Here is a 19,428-nt window from a genome sequence, read left to right on the forward strand (position 1 = left end):
TGCTGCTCAGGAGAATGAAAGGGTCTGTCTGAATTTGTTCACTCTGATAAGACAAGGGGAAATTCAGGCTAGAGGCTTGTAATTGCTGCAATGGGACGCTGAATTGCCTTATTCTGGGCATAGCTCTGGATGTGTAATCTCTCTAGTTCAGAGGGAGGACTGTGTGTATCTCTTATCCCTTCCACCCTGTGCATCCTAGGCATGTATTATCAAGTTCTGATAATAGCTGCAACCAGGGAGGAATGCAGAGGGCTTTTCCCTCTTCAATTATCGGCGTCACTTGCATTAGGAAAATGTTTGAGGAATGGTGTTCATGAGGAGGCTAAATATTAAGAGTTACGTACCTGCTGCCTCTCTTTCTGTATGGGATGTAGGCTGCCTACTGTCCCTGGAAGACTCTTCAGATGAGGCCTTTGTGGGCCAAGGTCTATAACTTATGAAGATTCAATTGTTGGAAAAAGCATGAGGCTAACACCGATTTTTATAGTGGATCCAATTCCAGTGCATGATCTTTGCTTCCATTTCTTGTACATATGAGCAGAAATGCAACCAGGTGAACAATGTTGTTCTGCTTACTCTTTCTGAAATGGATGAGCGCAGGAAGGGAAGGATGGATGCTGTCTTCTGGCAGGAGAAGAGCGAGAGCAGAAAGTCATTTGGACTGCAGATTGATGTATGCAGTGGAGCAAATCTGTGCAAGGGACAAAGGCCACTCTGGCCTGCTTGCTTGGTTTCATTTCCCAGCTGGGTGGTGATGGTAGTGAAGAATGCTTGACATCCTTTAGTGACCCTTCCTGCTAAACAAAGGCACTACAGTTGTTCTGAAAGCTGTTGTTTGTCTTGTTTCCTTACTCCTTTATTCCTCCTTAACACCAACTCGGCAAGGACAGTGCTATAATCCAAGCGCAAAGTTGTTGCGAAGAAACTAAATGTTTCATCCAGAATAACTTCAGGTTTACACCAAAACCACTGCCACCACCTTCCTTTCCACTACCCCAAACACAACCTTGGTGTCTTGAGAACCTTCTCAGAAAAGATCTGTAGTGCTCTGAAGCTACATGACATGAGATTAGGAAATTTGTATATTGATAATGTTTGTTTGCCCTGAGTTCAGTTGTGTGACCCCTTCACAAGTTCTTTCTTCCTCTGTTATTAGGAAGAATGGGCTTGGGAAAAGGAACTCCGAGTTCCTGCAATGATGTCTTAATAGAAGAGGTATCTCTGGCTTGCATGAGATAATCTGGTTGCAACTCACTTAGATCTTCGTCCTTTAAGTGAGGCTTAAGCTAATATGGTTTACTTCATAATTGGGGCAGGCTGATATGTGTGGACGGTTATGGCAAATCAGCTGATAGGTGGCAATTTGCTAAGCAGCTGGAATTGAGTTGTGTTTGCAAGCTTGAAATTCACTTGCTTTAAAAATAAATAAGCTTTTTGTCCCAGTAAGTTATTAAGCCTAAATCAGTGTGACACAAATGCTTCTAATGGGAAGGTAAGATAGATGATGTTCATAGATACTTCGCAGTGTAGAGAAGAGGGCATGGATAATGTATCTAGAGGAACCACGACCATAGGGGAAGTAGTCAATGGAAGCTCTTTGCATCCTGCTTTTTAAAAATGTTACGAAACAATCTGTATTTCATGTCCAGAGAAGGCATGAGTCTCCTGACATAGCAACAGTAGCTCTTGCAGGAGCCACTGGAGAGCCACTTGGCTGGCTGGATTTCTGATGCCCTATGGCTACATCTGAACTCTCTAACAGCGCTCTAACAGATTTTTCATTGTTGTACCATAAAGGAAATGCACATCTTGAGAAGGGACGGTGTTCTGCTGTTCATCACATGGACGCTATACAGAGAATTGGTGGCTATGTGGAAGACGTGGCCAAATATTTAAAGGCAAATTTTTTTGGAGGTTGCTGAGGAGCAGGACTACCCCAGCTACCCTTTGTGGAGGCACATGGCTTCCCTTTCTGTGGAATGTGCTTATGTGACTACAAAGGGAGCTGTTGCAGTAAGCAGTGCATTATATAGCTTGCCTCTTGGCTTAAACACTACCCTTTCTTGCTTTCTTTCTCTGCAGTGCTGGAATTGCTGTTGGCTTCTATGGGAATGGAGAGACCAGTGATGGCATTCATCGGCTGACGTACTCACTACGCCATGCAAACCGCACTGTGGCAGGTGTCCAAGACCGGGTAAGTACTAGAGGAGACACGGTAGTAAATGGGGAGTGTGGGAATGAGCAGACTTGCTCAGCACCTCTTCTCTTGAATCTGGCTGTGCCTGTATCTCTTACTCTTTTTTGTTAGTCTCTGGGCTTAGAAATGTGCTAAAATTTCCATTAATGGAATGGTGCTTTCTTCAGCTCTTCTAAAAATATCAAAGCAAACAGCTTGTTAAATGCAGGCTTCTCTTTGCTAGGTTTAAAACAGCTTCTGCCTCAGCTCTCTTCCACACCGGAAGAGGAGGCAGGCCAAAGCAGACAAGTCTGTTAGTAAAATGTATCATTTAAGTACAGTCAGTTGTTGCTGTGCCACCTCTAATTTCATGGTATCATTCTGCAACCCTGATGGCTGCAAAACGTGTGTGTTAAAGGCTCAGCTGAGGTGCTGTCACTGGACTACTTGCAAACAATCTAATTTATAGGTGCTTTTAAGTTGCTTTTGAAGGGTAAGCAGTCTGAGCCTCTTAAGTCAGAGGACTGGTAATCTGGAAGCTGTCCATTTCTTGCTAGTAAGGATGAATCATTTTACTTCCTTGACTTCTTGTCCTTTAATTATTTTTATTTTCTTTTCTTTGCCATGCTGTAGGTACTAGATACCACAGTAGCCCTGAACCAAACAGTGGAACCAAATTTGCTCATCCTGGAGGAGATGTTCTCGAAGCAGACAGACTACTTGCATGTTATCCAGAAACTGCAAGGTCTCTTGGATGATCTGGTCAGACAAACAACTGAAATCCCCTTTTGGAAGAACGAAGAGCTGTCTCTGGAGGAGCTGGCAATTCAGATTGACCTCTATGACTGGTACAGGTGTGTAGCATGCTGTAGTGTAGTCGTTGTAGCATCTGTTTTGGCCTCTTTTGCAACAGTGATGTGCGTGTTCTGGGTGACTAAGCCAAAGGCTGTATATATTACTGCAGGTGTTCATGGCCCACACAGCTGATTTTTTTTGTACGTCAAAATTGCATTCAGTTTAAATGAAAATGCGTGGCAACAACTTTTTTCTTAACTGTGTTCACCACCAGCTGAAGGGAAACTTATTCTCAATGTAGAAAATTTGTAGCTTGTGTTCTAAGACTGGGGAAAAAACAGCTACAGAGATAGCTACTCTTGTGTCCTAATAAGTGCGCTGTAGTTGTTTGACATATGAACTAAATAGAATGGAAAACTTAACTAGTTTCATATGTTAACACCACACCCTAACATTCCTTTTTATTATACTTCTTCAATAAAAGATTGCATCAAATGTATTCCGCAAAAAGAAAACCTCTATCTACACATGGGGAATAACTGAAGCATTTTCTAAAAAATGTCTAGGAAGTTCAAGAAACTGCAATGCCTGTTCTTCACTTGATGATGCCCAGTTGCATTCTCACTCCCCACTGTGTGTGCTGGGTGTGTTGTGTAAACGCTTTTACCTGCATCAACTCCAGACCCAGTAAATACCCAGAGCTGCCTGGCAATTAATCATTGATGATTTTTTTTTTTTTTAACTTCAAGAACAGAAGGGCTCTGTTTTTCCCACAAGTCACACTAGCTTCTTGATCTGTGCCTTTTATACACCAGTTTCTCTGCAGACAGTGTGTTGGTTTTTTTTTTTTTTGCTGTAGGTGGCTGGGATACCTGGGCCTGCTCCTGTTCCATGTTCTGATTTGTTTGCTGGTGCTCTTTGGGCTCATTAGGAACTCCAGGGCCATTCTTCTGGGGTAAGTACTGACCCAGGTGGAGTGGGTAAGGAAGGTCAGCTGAATGCAAGTGCCTGCTAGTTTAAACCTCTAGACTCTTGTCAGTTGATTTCAAGGACTTCTAAGACTGAACAGCTTTAACTTGCCACTCAATATAGAGAGACTTTGTAGAGCGTAGCTACATGATAGATGCTCGCAGAAGGGTTCTTGAGCTACAAAATGCAGTGGTACTGGTGTCCATTGCTTTTGCATCAAAGACAAGGAACTCATCTGGGTGGTCTGCCTTTTGCTGGGTAGCATGGATAGCCTCTGTTCGCTGGGAGATAGTAATGTGAGCATCCTTCCCTAAATTTACAGGTTTTAAAAATCTCCCTTCAACTCTCTATAGTTGTGGAGGCATTTGTTAATCGATGATAAGCATTGTATGTGTCCACACAACTTTTTAGCATGCCGTTTGTGTCACGATCTGCTCTTTGGCTGTCACACCTGCAAAAATGTTAAACTGAGAACAAGCAATAGTTTGTACGGTTATGAGGAGAGGTCTTGTCGTCATGATATTGCAATATTAATGCATGTCTGTTTCTAAAAAGCACTGCAAATGCTGCCATGCTCAGGCCCCATTACAAAAAAAAAAATTCCTCTCCCTATCTTATAACTTTGTTTAACTTTGCTTATTTGGCAAAGATACTGGTATCATAACCACAGTGACAGTTTGACAACTGACATGGCCAAGAGTTTATCCTGGTGCATGGTGATGCCATTAATAATTGGAATGCATATTGAGATTTATTATTTGCCAGATGACCTCATACCTGGCAGGTTACACAGGCAAAAGTCCAAGTGTATGCACAGATGGTAAACCCAGGGTTTAAATTAGAATCTCATTCCCTGTTAGCCAGAAGTTCATATTAAGGCATTCCCCAAAGGGAGCACATGGCATGAAGAAGCAAGTGTATCACAGCTAAGCAAGATGGTGAAATGCCCGTTTTAGATCTCTTAGCCAAGCAATCAGTTACTGACCTAGTCATCTTCATTTAAAGTAAAACAACAAATATGTCTTATTGAACTGATTACCATGCTCAGCTGGAGGCACCAAGCCGTGTTGTCCTTATGTCATAAAACCACAGAATCTTGCTGATCCATGGCTGATAATTTTTGCATCCATTTGGAAAAAGCATAATAATGTCTTCAGCCATCTTATTCCAGAGTGCTGCACAGAGGTCAGTCTGGTGAAGCTTCATTAATTCTGCAAGATGAGCCACCGATCCATTCAGAGAATGGGGATTATTCAGAATTAAAATAAGTTGGCAAACTGAGGGATAGATTTTTTTTTTAATGTAGGCCCATAGACTTTTTTTTTTAAAGGTCTAGTCTTTAATGAGACAAATGTAGCAGAAAAGAGATGTCCCTTCCTCAGAGACGCTTGCACTAGGTTTGAATAAAGAATATCTTGGTTATGAACAGATTTTTGGTTTGTTTTCTCAAGAGGTAGGTGGGAGGAACCTACTTGTGTTCAAAGCCTGAAGGAAACAGCATCCCTGAGAGAGCAAGCCAGTGTCCCTTTACTTTGAAGATAGGGATACAAAAAATGAAACTCCTTATTCGTCTGCGTTCCTGTACCTGAGGGAGTTGAGGAGCGCTTTTGCCTACATATCTCTAGTACTCATACTGACAGCAAAGGTGCAGAGCTAATATGCTGGTTGGGGAAATGCAAAAGCCTCTTCCACCCATGTGTGCTAGCTGAATGTCACTGAGACCACTGCTCTGTCATCCCTCTGCCTTGCGCCTGCTTGATAGCAGGTGCTTCCCACTGTTTCTGTCAGTAATGAGGTCCAGCTTTCAGAACAAAACTTTTAAATCTGTGCAGAGATGGACTCGGGTGGCAGTGGTAGACACCTAAACTGTTGCTCTGAACTGTTTGCCTGCAGGTGACTGGCTCTGTCTTGGGGCTGTGTTGGGGTGCTTAGGTGCTGTTCGGATGCACGCAGCCTGCAACCAGTCAGGTGTCCTAACAGGGGCTGAGTGTTCCCTCCCACTGTCTGCAGCCATGTAGTACTTACACCTGTCAACCCCATTTATTCTAGGAACAGGAGGGATTTGTCCAATTTTGGATCAGTATGTTTTTGTGAGGTATTTTTGATGTGGCATATTTTTCTTTTAATATCTTTGCATGGGGAAAGTAAAGTCCAGAATGGGAATAGTGGAAGAAGCAATGGGATTGTAGTTATCCATCTCTCAATCTGTGTTCTCTACAGCCACTCCTTTGTCTTTGTGCCTTTGGCTTGCCTGCTAGAAGCAGGGTAGGACTTTGCTTTCACCCTCTTCTTCCTTCCCCTCCAGACCCAGGGCCAGGTAACATGTGAAACAACTACTGGACATAAACTGATCTTGTTGCTGCTGTTCATGACACATAAAATGGGTTGGTTTATCTGAAGATACAATGGTTTATAATTTCTTGGGTTTGGTAATTGCTTTGGACTCCAAAGAATACATCTCTTGAAAGCATCTGCTTGAAATTGGAGCTTCTACATCTGCCGTCTGTCTGTCTTCCACAGGGTGTGCTTGCTTGGGGTGTTTGCCCTGATTGTCAGCTGGGGATCCTTGGGTCTGGAGCTGGCTGTTGCTGTGGTAAGTGGCTCTGATCCAGGTCCCATTCACCCTTTGCTGCAGGTTTATCAGACACAAGATTAATGTTATGCTATGGCTGTTCTATAGCGCATCTTGTTTTAAGTAGCTGTCATAGCAATTTGCATCTGTGAAGAGTACAGAGCTCCTTCTTCCTCCGTGGTGTGGTGTGGTATATAGTACTGCTGTGGATGTGTAAAGCAGTGCTGGTGGGGATGACAATGAGAGACTTCAGCATCTGAAACACCCTCATAGTAGAGGGTTCCCTGATGTTAACCTGGCTCAACTGCTCTTTGATACTGGTGTTCTTTTATATTCCTTTTCCCTTTTGTCTTTCATCTATCTAGGGCTCCAGTGACTTCTGTATTAACCCTGATGCTTATGTCTCCAAAGTGGTTGAAGAGAATTCAGTGCTTAGTGCTGGTAAGTGCTGGGACTGACTTTGGCACGGGGTACCGTGGCTCCAGCTGTAACACAGGAGCATGGTGGTGGCTGAGAATTTAAGGATCTGTTTGGAACAGAGGAGCTTGCATACAGTGGGAAAAGTATATGTGCGTGGAGCTCTGGAAAAGCGATGTTCCTCCCAAAGAAGCATTTATACTCCGGTCAGAAATGCAGATGCATAATTTTCTTTTTGTCAGAAGAGTCTTCAGAACCTTTCTTCTCTCTTGGCCGTAGAAATAACTGATAAGATGGAACAACAGAAGTCCCTGGATTATTTTGCTTTGAATGTAGCACTCTTGAATCTTGTTCTCCTCTCTAAGTGACAGAACTGTGGCAACCGCAGTGTGCAGTTTGAGTTGTAATTTTTAAAACTTGATCTGGGGTTCATATTCCTGAATCTAGAATCTTACTTTTGTATCTATTATCAACAAATATATATAACTTTTTTCTCTTAATGGTGGCTATAAATTAGGAGTCTCTTTAAGGCTAATTTAAAGGGTAAATGAATGGAAACAGCCACAAAAAGTATGAGTTTCCCTTTTCATTATAAATGCAGTATTTTGGTTGCTTTGTTTATCCTGTTCCATTTAAAGCAATATGCCTGCGTCACAGTGGATTCCAGCTTGAAGCACTGCTGGATTTTGGGTTGGTTTACTCCTAATTTAGACCAAAGTGGTTGGTGAGTTGAGGGGTGCCTCCAATTTGGATCTCTGGGGGGCAAAAGTGGTTCAGAACTGTGACTTAACAAAAAAAAAAGTGGTTGGGTACCTGCCAGCAGAGATACCACAAGCGTGAAAAAGGAAAAGTATTTTCCAGGACTGAGTGTGTTGCTTAGATAACAAAGTTAACTTTTCTTTCGCCCTACCTTCTCTCCTCCTATAGTTTTTCTGTATAGTTCTGTGCATAATAAAACACAAATAAGCAATGACACTGACTTGCAAAGAGAGCCACTTGTGGTTTTCCTGGTTCTTATTTAGCGAAATCGGAGAATATTTGCTTTGTGTATAGAAGGTCTAGTGTATGGCCGTGCGCTTAGCCAAATGCTGCCTCTGGCTGTGCAATTGATAGGGAATTAAGTATGTAGATAGGCATGAGGATGCAGGGATTGGAAGCAATAAGAAATGTTTATGTCTGGAGGCAGAATGTAGTATAAAAGAATATGTACAGGTTGATATCACCACCCTAGAGCTTATTTTTGGAATGCCATATTTATTGATTTCCCAGGAAGGAGAGGATAGAGCCAGGCAGCTCAGTACATAAGGGTCTTTGTAACAAAGAAATACAAAAGGCAAGAGAATGAGTGTTTGACACTGCACAAGATGAAAATTCTTTCTTGGCTGTGAAGGTGATGAAGATTTGGCTTCAGGTACCAAGTTAGTCTCCTAGTTGTTCAAGGAGATAAATGGGTCAGTGAGGCCAAGGGGAAATATCTGATGCTAATACCAGCTGTGCTTGTAATAATTCGCTAATGCAAATCAGCTCTGGAGCATGTTTGGTAACAATTAGATTGACCCTAGGAAACTGAAGAAATGCCCCTTTGTGCTACTTCTCCATTTCAGTTGTCCTTGTCTGCTTGGCTCCTGCAGCTTTTCGTTAACCAGTATCATTCATTTGAACGCTAACGGTGAGTGCAGGGCTGACATTCCTGTCCCCCCTCCTGCTTCCCCCGGCAGGGACAGTCAGCTCCCCCGGGTGAAATCAGGCTCTGTTCTGGCAGCACTGTCAGTTATAACAGTTGTTAAGGCTCCATAAATAACAGTGAATGGGTCTAAGTGAAATGCTGAAGAGGGGGAAGAGCAGGTGTTGTCACAGGTTTGAGTTGGAAGGGTGGCCCCTTCCGTGGGTTGCTGGTGTGTCAGCTCCCTGCTGTTAGGCGGCCGTTGAGTGTTCATGAGCATCTTTTCCTTTTTTTCAGAAGGAAATAATTTTAACTTCTGAGCCTGCCATAGGACTAGGCAGCTGGCTGGGAGATGATCCAATGTTCTGCCTTCCTGTGTGGATTTTCACTGCTGTGTCATAGTTTATGATTAGGAAGCTACAGAAATTGCTCTTGGTCCCTGATGTTGGGACTGTCCTGTTCACCTGAGCAGGAAGGAAAATCACATCATGAGGACTGCAGTGTGGCACTACTCAATGACACTTGAATCCCAATAATGGCTCCTTAGAAACATCTTTAAAAGTCTGAAATAAGTGTTGGTATCCCTTAATATGCTTGGCTGTAAATTGTAGCAGCTGCTTTGTGATCAGTTGGCCATTTATACTCGAGCAATGAGCTCGAGTAGGCAGGGCAGGCAGCTGGGAGCCAGCATCGATGCTGTCCTCTTGGAAGAAGCTGCCCTGTTTGAAGGCTCCCAGTTCTAGTGTACAGACTTTTCACACTCTCTGGTTTGCTGCCTCTGCTTTGAGGGTAATGCTCTCCAACATTAACAGCAGGATAGACAGATGAGGCAGAAACACTTTAAGATTGCTCCAGCTAGTTTCACCAGACTGTATCTGACCATGAATTTTTCAGTTCAGAAGAGAGATGACTGAGAGAGGGTGTGAATGGATGGAGGGGCTCAGGTAGTCCATGGAAGAAGAATCCTTTGGAAATTACCATATATGTAGGAACCACATTTACCTTGGGAGACACTTGAGCTATAATTGAACTGAGAGGGCACTCATGTTTTCAGTCTTGCCTAGATGTCTGCTTTTGGCCAGTGCTGGGGTATGGCATACTAGGCTAGGTGCTGCCATCTGTTTTTAAGGATGTAAAAACTAATAAGTAAGTAATCTTAAGCAGCTTTGTAGTTCTGGGTCAATTTTTGCCTTTAATCACTACTTTTAGTTGTCTTTAAATATGTGTTTTAATATTCCCAGCCCTATGCTCTGGCATTCAGGCTAGGACTGAGTCACCTAGGTTTGCATATTTGCAGTGGGTTTTTTGTTGGTAGTGGTTATAGCAGTTTTCACAGAAAAATAACTATCTTGGATACTGGGCAACTAGTATGTTAATATGCCAGTACGTGTATTAATTGCTGTTTGCAAATCTAAATAGAATTAATGGAGCTGAGAACAATCTGATTAAGTGCATTATTACTGTCATGTTTTTAGCTGGAGAGGAGGTGTCCTTGTTTTGTAGATAAAATGTGCTGCATTAAAAAAAGGAGGGGGAATGAGAGGCAAAGAGCCTTAATGCAGATTTCCTGGAGAAGAGACTTAAATCATTTTGCAGAAGAGGCTGATATATGTGCCTAACTTGCCCAGTGTTCATTAATTGAGATAAAGTCAATGGAGTTGAACAGTGGCTGTGTAATCTGCTCCCGCTGCTAGTAAAAAGACTTGGTGCAGCCAAGATGTTTATTTTCAAAGCGGGAGGCCATCTTCTGGTCTCATTCTCTTTCATTGATATTATGTTGTTATCAGATGACTTATTGCATAAAATTAAATACAAAGGCATAATTTGTCTAAACAACAAGAATAGCTGTCTCCAGATTCTCTTACTAGAAATTTGCATGGTGAACAGCTACTCGGTTCATCTGAAGGAAATGTAAACCTCAGGGGATGGATAATGAGGCGTTTTACCTCTGGTGCAGCCAAGTTGGTCAGTCTGGATGCTGAGACTTAGCTGCTCAGATATAAGCAGCAAGCATTCTTGTTGCACGCAGCCTCATCATTGGCCTCTCACTGATTAGCTCTCATCTTAGAAGCTCAGAGCTGAATTAATTGGAGGACTGACACCAGCACCACCTCACTTTCTTCTCTAGAAGGAAGGTCGGGTCAAAACCTCATGTAGGGCATGTGGTGGTTGCACAGTCATTACTTGGGCTTAGCGGGCACTGCAGAAAAGAGTTTGCCCAAAGAAGTGCTCTTGAGAACCCTGGTGAGCTGATGTTGGTGTTGAGTAGCTGTTTTGCTGCATGGTTTTGTTGGACTCCTGATTAGCAGGAAGCTTTGAGTGGAGGGCATGTGGGATGGCTACGAGCTCTTTGCTGAAAGCTCACGATGACTGATTTCACTAGTACAAGAGTGGCATATATGAGAAAAGTATAAATGTTATGCAGATACTTCCTTTTGCTGTTAGACTGCTGCCTTAGGGAAACAAAAATCCTGGTGGAGAACATGTTACTTGGGCAAGAAGACCTGGCCAGAAGGGTCTTCTTCCTTTGACATCATAGGCAATATACTTCAACTTCCTCTGAACCCACAGAGCCAGTCTCACTGGGTGTGCAAGCTGCTTAAAGAATGCTCAAGTAGAGATGAAGGGCTGGGAAAAGCTGTTCTAGGTGTGGAGGGTTTTGTTGCTGGTTTTTTTTTTTGAACTAGATTCTTTTTCTTGATTGACCTTTACCCTACAGACCTTCTTGCTGCCTTTTGGTGGGTGCATAATGCCATTTTTGCCTTTTGGCTGAGCTTTGAAGTGAAAGTAAGTCTCCATGGTTGCAGAAGCAATAAGTAGCTCTAGCAGCTGAAGCTGTCTTTAGTAGGCAGCTCTACTTTCCTTTCTAGGAAAAACAGACTTTGCAAAAATAAAGCATTTTGGGTAGTTCCCTTCCTTGCCTTCTGCTCCCACAGTGCCTGTGCACTAAGAGTGGGTCAGGAGGATTGCTGCTAGCAACAGCAGGCACAGGCAGCTGCAGATGAGACCCTGCCTAACCCTTCCTCTATAAACTAGATTGCCTAAAGGTCGGCTTCAAAAATCAGATCCAACCTTCAAGAATTTTCCTTGAGAGGAAAATGCATTGGAAAGATAATAATAGAAAGAAATTGCCTGGAGCTATTAGCAGAGTGCAAATGATGGGTTAGTATAGCTGTTTTCTGGACAGAAATTTGAGATTTGCTGTTGTACAGGATAGCCTCCACCAGGTTTAAAACTCTCTTTCCTCTTTCCCAGCCTGTGGTATGGAGGCAGGAGTCATGCTCCTCTTAATTTGCAGGCTTTGCAGCACAGAATCCCTTTAAAGCAGCTTCGCTGCCTATTGTATCTTTAGCTTTAAAGCACCACAGCTATTAGCACACTGGGTTCAGCACAGGGGAAAGCCGCTCCTGCTGGCTTTGCCATTTTGGAAAGCACGTTTTATGTACAGTGTCACACTTGTCAGCTGCAAAGCCAGCACTACCACAGTGAAGCCTTGTTGATCCTGCCTTCCAGGGTGAAGCAAAGGAAGCACTTATTTCAGTGTACTGCTTTTCACTTCACTTGTAACAGCAATCTTTATCCTGGGTTTACAAGCTGCAAACTATGATGATATCAGGAATTCTCATCTGCCATCTGTCAATCAGGGATGATCCAGAAGGCCCTGAAAAAACATTTCTGGAGCTTTGTATTAGCGGTGTGTCATACAACTTAATGCACCTATAAAGGCGATGCAAACTTGATACCACTGTGGAAGCCTAAGAGAAATTTTTAGTGGTTTGATGGTTTAAAATAAATAGGGGACAAGATCACAGCTCCTTTAGGTGACTGTGTATGATGCTGTGGATTGCTGTTGCTATGCTGTTCTTTCAGCATAGGTGCATTTTCATCCATTTTTAGCTTAGCCATTGAGTGTGATTTATGAGCCTGGGAGGAGCAGTCCTTTCCTTGGCTCAGTAGTTGTGGACGGTCACTTCTGTGGTCTGCCCAAAGTGAGGCACACAAAGCAGTTCTTGCTGCCCTCCTATCTTCCCAGATTTTGCTAATTGCTGTTTAGAGGCTTGGCTTGGCTGGGAGAGGTAAGTCATCCCAGAGAAGGACTTGAATGGTGACGGGGGGGGGTGCAGATGGAGCAGCTGGCAGAAGCTGCCCCAAAGTAGGCTAATGAATTATAAATAACAGCTGTCAGGTTGCATTGCCAGTGTGCAGGAGCTGACAGTCTGTCGTAACACTTGGTCTCCAGCGTGTTGGCTTGCTGAAAGGTGCATTCAATATTTATGGGAAGTGTGGCAGAGTCAGAATACAGTCAGGTCTGCTTCCTTCACAGCTCTGCTCACTTGTGGTTGTGCATTTTACTGATTTCTGAGTTGGGACTGACTAGAATACCTTTGCAGTCTGGAATACGTGTTGCTGAAAGTCACAGACAGAAGACTAAAAGGAATGGAGAAAAGGATGCTAGTGGGGAGGGAAATGCAGAGTGTATGTGTGTTTTGGGGCTTTTGTCATCTTTACCAAGCCAACTTCACCCTGGATTTTGCTGAGCTGACGCACTCCCATTCATCTGAAGAGGAATTGTAAATATTTGAGAAATAATCTAAAAGTATTTGGATGATCAAGTTGTTCAGAGCTCCCTCCCTCAATAGCATTATTGAGAACAGTAGGGGAAAGCCTGGTACTTGTAACTTGTGTACACTGGCAGTTGGTGTAGTAGTATGGAGGGCTAATGAGGGCGAAAGGCTGGTTTCGTACGCATCTGAACAGGGAGAAATAAAACTATGTCTTCAGGCCTGGAAATGGGTGATGCTGCTAGCAGAGCACTGTAACAGTCTTCTCTGGAACTTTACAAGTACATCCTCACCTTGCTGCGATTACTGATAGAGCTACTCAGTATTAAGACTAACTTTTGGAATGTTACCAGCAAATGATCTGAGGTCCCTTGAACAGATAATGTGTTGCTGGTATCCTAATACATGGCAAGAGCTTTCCTTCCTGATGAAGTCTGCAGCGTTGACTCAATACCAAAATAACTTTTTTTGCAGAATTCAAAAGAAGGGTGCAAAACAAATTGCATACTCTTTTAGTTAAAGTCTAATTAAAGCATCTAATTAAAATCTAATTGTGTGCAAGTGACACCGTGAGAAAACAGACTACTATTTACTTGTCCATCCTCAGTACATGTCAGAAAGACAAGAACTTGTGGTCTTCCATCCATTTCCTCACTTGCTTTCAGTGATACTATTTTTAGGAAATATTACCAAAAGTTATGATTTTCTTGAATGAAGAGGGCTTTCTTACATTCTTCTACAGAACACCACCTAAAACCAGTTTCTCCTGAATGGGATAGAAGGATCCTCCATTGTGAAGAGGTTTTTTGGTTGTTTTTTTTTTCTTTCTTTAAAACACTTGAATTTGTACACTGAGGAAGCAGTACATTCAGCTTTGTAGTAGCATAGAGATGTATGTTTGCACTGTCTTTGGCCGAATGGTGTGCTTCCACAGGTATTTTTGATAGCAGCCTGTATTTATGTCACCACTACTACCCATCCTGTGCTAATGTTTTGTGGCCGGTGAACTGAATTGCCTGTAAGTTGAGTTGTCTCCTTTGCTATGCACCCAAGGCAGTGGTCTGTACCTCTGGTTGCTTCCAGTGATCATAGATTGGTATTCTGACACTTGGAAGCTGCAGAAATTAAACATCTATTTGGATGTTGGATCCTAGGCTAAGGTCTTGTCTTACAGTCATACTGCAGATAGTGCTGACTTCTGAATAAAACTTTCTTGATGGCTCACTGAACTATATAAGTGGGGCTGTTAAAACAACAAAAAAAAAACCCAAACCCCAGACAACAACAACAAAAATCCCTCCAAAACAATCAGATCTCTTTCTCCCCAAAGGCCGGTTACTTCCCTTTCTCTAGTGCTATCCATGCAACTGTAATCCTACATGGAGACAGGGAAATATTTCAATTTGTATTGCATTTTCATTTTCTGTATTGCTTTCAGAGCTTAACACCTCCCTTGTGGCAGTCACGTTGTTCCAGCTTTGCAGTACTTTGTATCTAGCATGACTTTCTTTTCTTTTGTCTTTGTAGATACTCTCCGCTATTACATTACCTGTAGTGCTGGATACCCCAACCCTTTCCAGCAGGTGAGTGTAAGCATCCAAGCTCCCTTCACCCCTTCTCAGCATTCTGCAGGGTATAGGTTAAAGGCTTCTGATGCCAGCATGCGGCAAGTTGCAAGGTGTTGGCTTTAGAGCACACCACCTGTTGGGAAAGCTTTGGTAGCTACGTTCCAGCTATGCAAGAGGTGGCACTGTGATTTAATGAGCAGCTTTTCCCACCTTCGTCACTACCTGTATAGCTTCAGGTCCAGGATGCCCTCTTAGAGAGGCCCATATGTGATGTGGTGAGGACCATGGCTTTGTTCATGGTACCTCTGTTTACATGGCACTCTTCTAAGGGCAGCAACGTGGAGACAGAGCACGCCCGATAAATGCAAGGGTGGGAAACTACATACTTCTGCTTTGAATCTTCTCTTGAAGGTTCTTTTGGGTTAAACAGTGGCAACACTCCACTCCCAAAATGCAGCCACTTCTGTGGGTGAGGAAGTGATTCTCACATACGCCTCTTAAATCTCTTGGATGTTGAAGAGTTTGTATCCTGAAGTATAAATGAGTCATTATTCTTTTGTGTGGGGGCCGAGGAACAGCACCTGGGCCCATCCCAAACTTTGTCTTATGTATCAGAGGCCAGAATGAACCCACACCACCCACCGTTTGGCAGACACCAGCTGCTTCACCATTTATATTTAGGATTTTTTAAGTCTTGTCTTCCTCTGTTTTAAAGGGTGGGGTAAGAACACTTCAAGCTGTGGTATGATGCACCATTGCCATCTGTTGCATTTCTGGTTGCTCAGTATACTCTCTGACACGCTATTGCATGTGAAATTCCCATGGATGCTTTAAGGGGAATGCATTTAATGGGATGTGAAGGCTGTACCCCAATACAAACAACTTCTAGTGTTAACATTAAGTCTTTCTCAGCTATCTGATTTAGTAGGAAAATCCAGCTGTGGTCTGTGGTAAGAACAGGAGTGTTTTTTGTCTTTTCTTTCTCCTTCCCCTCTGTCCTGGAGCTGCCCCAGCTGTGTGTACAGTTTTTGTGTGTGTGTATTTGTTTTGCTTTCTTTCTTTCTTCCCTTCCCTTCTCCTTTTCTGTCTGTAGTTCTTCCAGGTTGGTAAAAGTAAAATTTAACCCTATCACAGCTGCATCCATGTCAGTTGAGACCTCCTTAACTGGTACCATTCATACAGATGATGCTTCAGTATTTGGGAGCAGGATTTAGCTCTTATTTCCCAGGAATTCTTTTGGTTCACGTGGCTTGAATTGCTGAAACATTGCATGTTTTGTGTTGAGCAGAAGCTGTCAGGAAGTCACAAGGCTCTGGTGGAAATGCAGGATGATGTTACGGAACTCATGAGGTCAGCAACTAGAGAATACCCCACCTCCAAGGTAACTCTCCCCAAGTTTGCTCTCCTCTGCTTTCTGTCTTCCCTTACCCTTGTACAAAGCCCAAGATCAGCTCCTGCTAAGCTATTTCCTTGCTGTAATTGCTAGCTTGTTGCTTACAGGAGTATCTTACTCGGATCCAGGAGGTCTTAAATTCAACAGAGATCAACTTGCAGCAACTGACAGCATTAGTAGACTGTCGGAGTCTGCATTTGGTGAGTATTCAATAACTGGGCTTGAGCTAAGAAAAAACAAAGAAGGGTGTACAGCCTGTACCGTACTGATTATTTTGGAGTTTCAAATCTCTCGTGTGCCAAAGTTGTTGTAAACTGTTTTTACTGATTGACTCCAGCAGAAAGGAGAATGGGAATTTGGATCAAGTTAGCTTTCTGTTTAAAGGTCAACATAGGAAACTAGATAACATGCCATTATACATCTACAAGCTGCAGCCCTAAGGTTTCAGGGGCTTTCAGTTTTTTTTCCGTAGCACGTAGCTTGTTGCCTTTCCCATGGAGTGGAAAGTAGCATGGGCTAACTGTTGCCTTAGGTGTGCCTCTGAAGGTAGAGAAACGGATAGTTCATGCTTGTATTCTTGGGCAATGGGACATAGTGAGAGAGCTGAGAGGCATAATAAAAAATGTGGTATCTTAAGTAGGGTACATAAGGTTGTCTTGGCTTTTTTCTTTTTTCTTTTAAATTCTTATTGTGTGGGGTTGAAACTATTACCACATCTGTATGAGTTGGGCTTTATGAAGGGAATTAAGGGTTAAGATCAGTTACAAAAATCACTTGAGATCCCCAAAATTAAAATAGAAGTATGCTCTGGAAGAGGGACTACAATCTAGTAACTCGTTTCAGAGAACGGAGTCCAAGGGAAAGGCTTTTGAATTAGAGCTCAGTGTTAACTCTTTAGTGATCATGAAACTCTGTTCATTTCTTTCCAGGATTATGTCCAGGCTTTGACGGGCTTTTGCTACGATGGAGTGGAAGGCCTCATCTACCTGGTTCTATTCTCCTTCGTCACAGCTCTCATGTTCAGTTCCATTGTGTGCAGTGTCCCACACACTTGGCAGCAAAAGAGGTATAGAGAGGGTTTAGATCCTGTAGCGTTGTAGAGTTCTTTCCTAACGAAGACTGGCTATTGGATTTGTGCCCATGAGCATATGGAGCTCTTTCCCATATAATCCCAGGAGTGTGAGGGATGAGGCTTTATAAGCACAGGTCCAACTGAAGAAAAACTATTGGCTTTTGCTCTGGTTGTGGTTAATATTTACATCTGAACCTTATTGCACTGGGATACTATGTGTGCAGAGTATTCAGTACGCTGTAGTACTATGAGTCAAATCAGAGATGAGTGATTATAGCTGTAGAGAAAGGTAATGCTTGAACTATGTGCCATCTCTGTAAAGTACCCATTCTCTTGCATGGCTTTAAGGCATTTTGTTCTAGTATGGGGAAGAAGATTGGAATGAAAAGCAGTTCACACTTGCCTTTCTTGGTTTTGCTCACGCTGGGGTGACTGACTAGCATAGCTAATAGAAACCGGCAACTGTCTTGCTGGCAATAGCATGGGCAGAGGAGATACTTGCAAACTGGTGGCAATCATCTAACAGCAGAGTTGTTTGGAACTAGTGTAATGGTGGTAACCGTGCTGACCAGTAAGTCATGAGCAAACCCTTGCTTCGCTGGCTGCTACACCACATGCACCTATTAAAATAACTTTGAGTGGTTTTTTTTCTTCCTGAAGAAGAGCAGTTGACTGCGCAGCAAATTCTTTTCTGTGGTCCTGAAACATGATTTTTGTGGTCTAAGCTGAGGCTCAAGGTTCAAAGTAAAATGGAACATCCTGAACAATAGCAGGAAGCCAGAGCCCGCCAGGCCTACAGTGCCCATAGAGAAAGCCTTGGGAAATGCGTCAGAACAACATTTAAGAAAATGGCTGTTTCCTTACCTCTTCCACATGCAGCTGCAGAGGCATTATCAAGAAGAGAATGGTAGTCTGCCTGTTTGAAGGAAAAAGGTTTACACAGTGTTACCTCATGTGCTGCCTTCCATGTGGGCTGCTGCCAACCCCAGCAGGCTTAGGCTGCTGCTGCGAACTGAAGGATTCCCTCTTGCATTCCCTGGAGCACCGCTTCTTCCTCTGCCTCCCTCTGGGAAGTGGAGGATGCCATACTTATTGCCAGTAAGAGGCTGTGCAGGCTGCAATTCCCTGAATAAATCTTCAGTGCCACCTTGTGGTACAGAAGCTGCAGGTGGTGACTGGGATGTTCTAGTGATGGCCATGCTGTCTCCCCAGCAACAAAGTTCTTCCTGTAAAACCTTTTACTAGCTTTTGTCAAACGTCGTTAAAATGTATTTCGAACCTTCGTGCTTCATCCCATAATTAGGGAGGTAAAATAACAGTGTGTATTAAATAGGAGGGACAAGAGATACTATGGGAAGCGTGGAAGGAACCAACTAGCTGGCAAAGAGCTCTGCTCTGCATCAAATTGATTTAAAATCCTGACATTTTTTTAGAGAATAAAGCCTTTAGGCACAGATGTTGCAACTTAGCCTCTGTAAAGACTTCTGAGATTTTTCTAGAAGCTGAAGCAGACCTTTTGTAACCAGAATGGGGGTGTGGAGAAGTCTAGAGACTTATCCTTAAAAGCTTTTTGTACAGGGCTACAAGAAACAAAAGGACACAAATGGCTGCTTTCTGTGGGGTGTATGGCACTACATCCCCACAGCCTCTCTTATTTTTTAAGTGCTGTGTATTTCAGGATGTGTGTCCATCCTTTGGTTGCATGACTGGGCAGTTGCAGAACTGTGCTGTCTGCCAAGCCCTGAGAGAAGACCGTAGGGAGACTGTAGGGGATCACACAGTGTAAAAGTCCAGATGGTATCTGTGGGAGGTCTGAGTCACTGTGGTGTAGGCTGTGTTTGACACTGCCACCCTGAGGTATCCCAAATGGGTATAAATGTGGAGGTGTGGAAGATGGTTGGGAGGTTCCTAGGATTACCATGGTTTCCTGCAAACCCCACATGTGGGGTAATTGTAGGGTTCTAGGAAGAACTTTTTCTCCTTCTTGCAGAAGCTCAGATGATGATGGGGAAGAAGAATCAGCTGCTCAAGGGAGTAGACAAACACATGATAATCTTTATAGAGTGCACATGCCCAGCCTCTATAGCTGTGGGAGTAGTTATGGCAGTGAGACCAGCATTCCAGCAGCAGCACACACAGTCAGCAATGCTCCCGTCACAGAGTACATGTGAGTATCCTGACCAGAAGGCTGTATTGCAGCTTGTCCAGGTTGCTTCACTCCGATTTCTGTTGTTGAAGTGC

The 19,428-nt window shown here is 43.2% G+C and overlaps 1 protein-coding gene across 3 annotated transcripts in view; it reads left to right on the forward strand.

Moving 5' to 3' along the window:
- Positions 1–19,428, forward strand: part of TTYH3 (tweety family member 3) — an 80,118-nt gene that overhangs the window by 46,410 nt on the left and 14,280 nt on the right. For 2 of the 3 annotated variants that reach the window (XM_064461561.1, XM_064461562.1), the window contains exons 3-12: positions 2,083–2,194; positions 2,810–3,030; positions 3,831–3,926; positions 6,461–6,533; positions 6,878–6,953; positions 14,682–14,737; positions 16,011–16,103; positions 16,223–16,315; positions 17,045–17,181; positions 19,178–19,354. In XM_064461561.1, the coding sequence (XP_064317631.1) occupies positions 2,083–2,194; positions 2,810–3,030; positions 3,831–3,926; positions 6,461–6,533; positions 6,878–6,953; positions 14,682–14,737; positions 16,011–16,103; positions 16,223–16,315; positions 17,045–17,181; positions 19,178–19,354 (1,134 nt within the window). The remainder of the gene's footprint in view (positions 1–2,082; positions 2,195–2,809; positions 3,031–3,830; positions 3,927–6,460; positions 6,534–6,877; positions 6,954–14,681; positions 14,738–16,010; positions 16,104–16,222; positions 16,316–17,044; positions 17,182–19,177; positions 19,355–19,428) is intronic. The other variant, XM_064461563.1, reaches the window with a different exon arrangement.

This window comes from Phalacrocorax carbo, chromosome 10 (assembly GCF_963921805.1).
Source record: "Phalacrocorax carbo chromosome 10, bPhaCar2.1, whole genome shotgun sequence".
Taxonomy (NCBI): domain Eukaryota; kingdom Metazoa; phylum Chordata; class Aves; order Suliformes; family Phalacrocoracidae; genus Phalacrocorax; species Phalacrocorax carbo.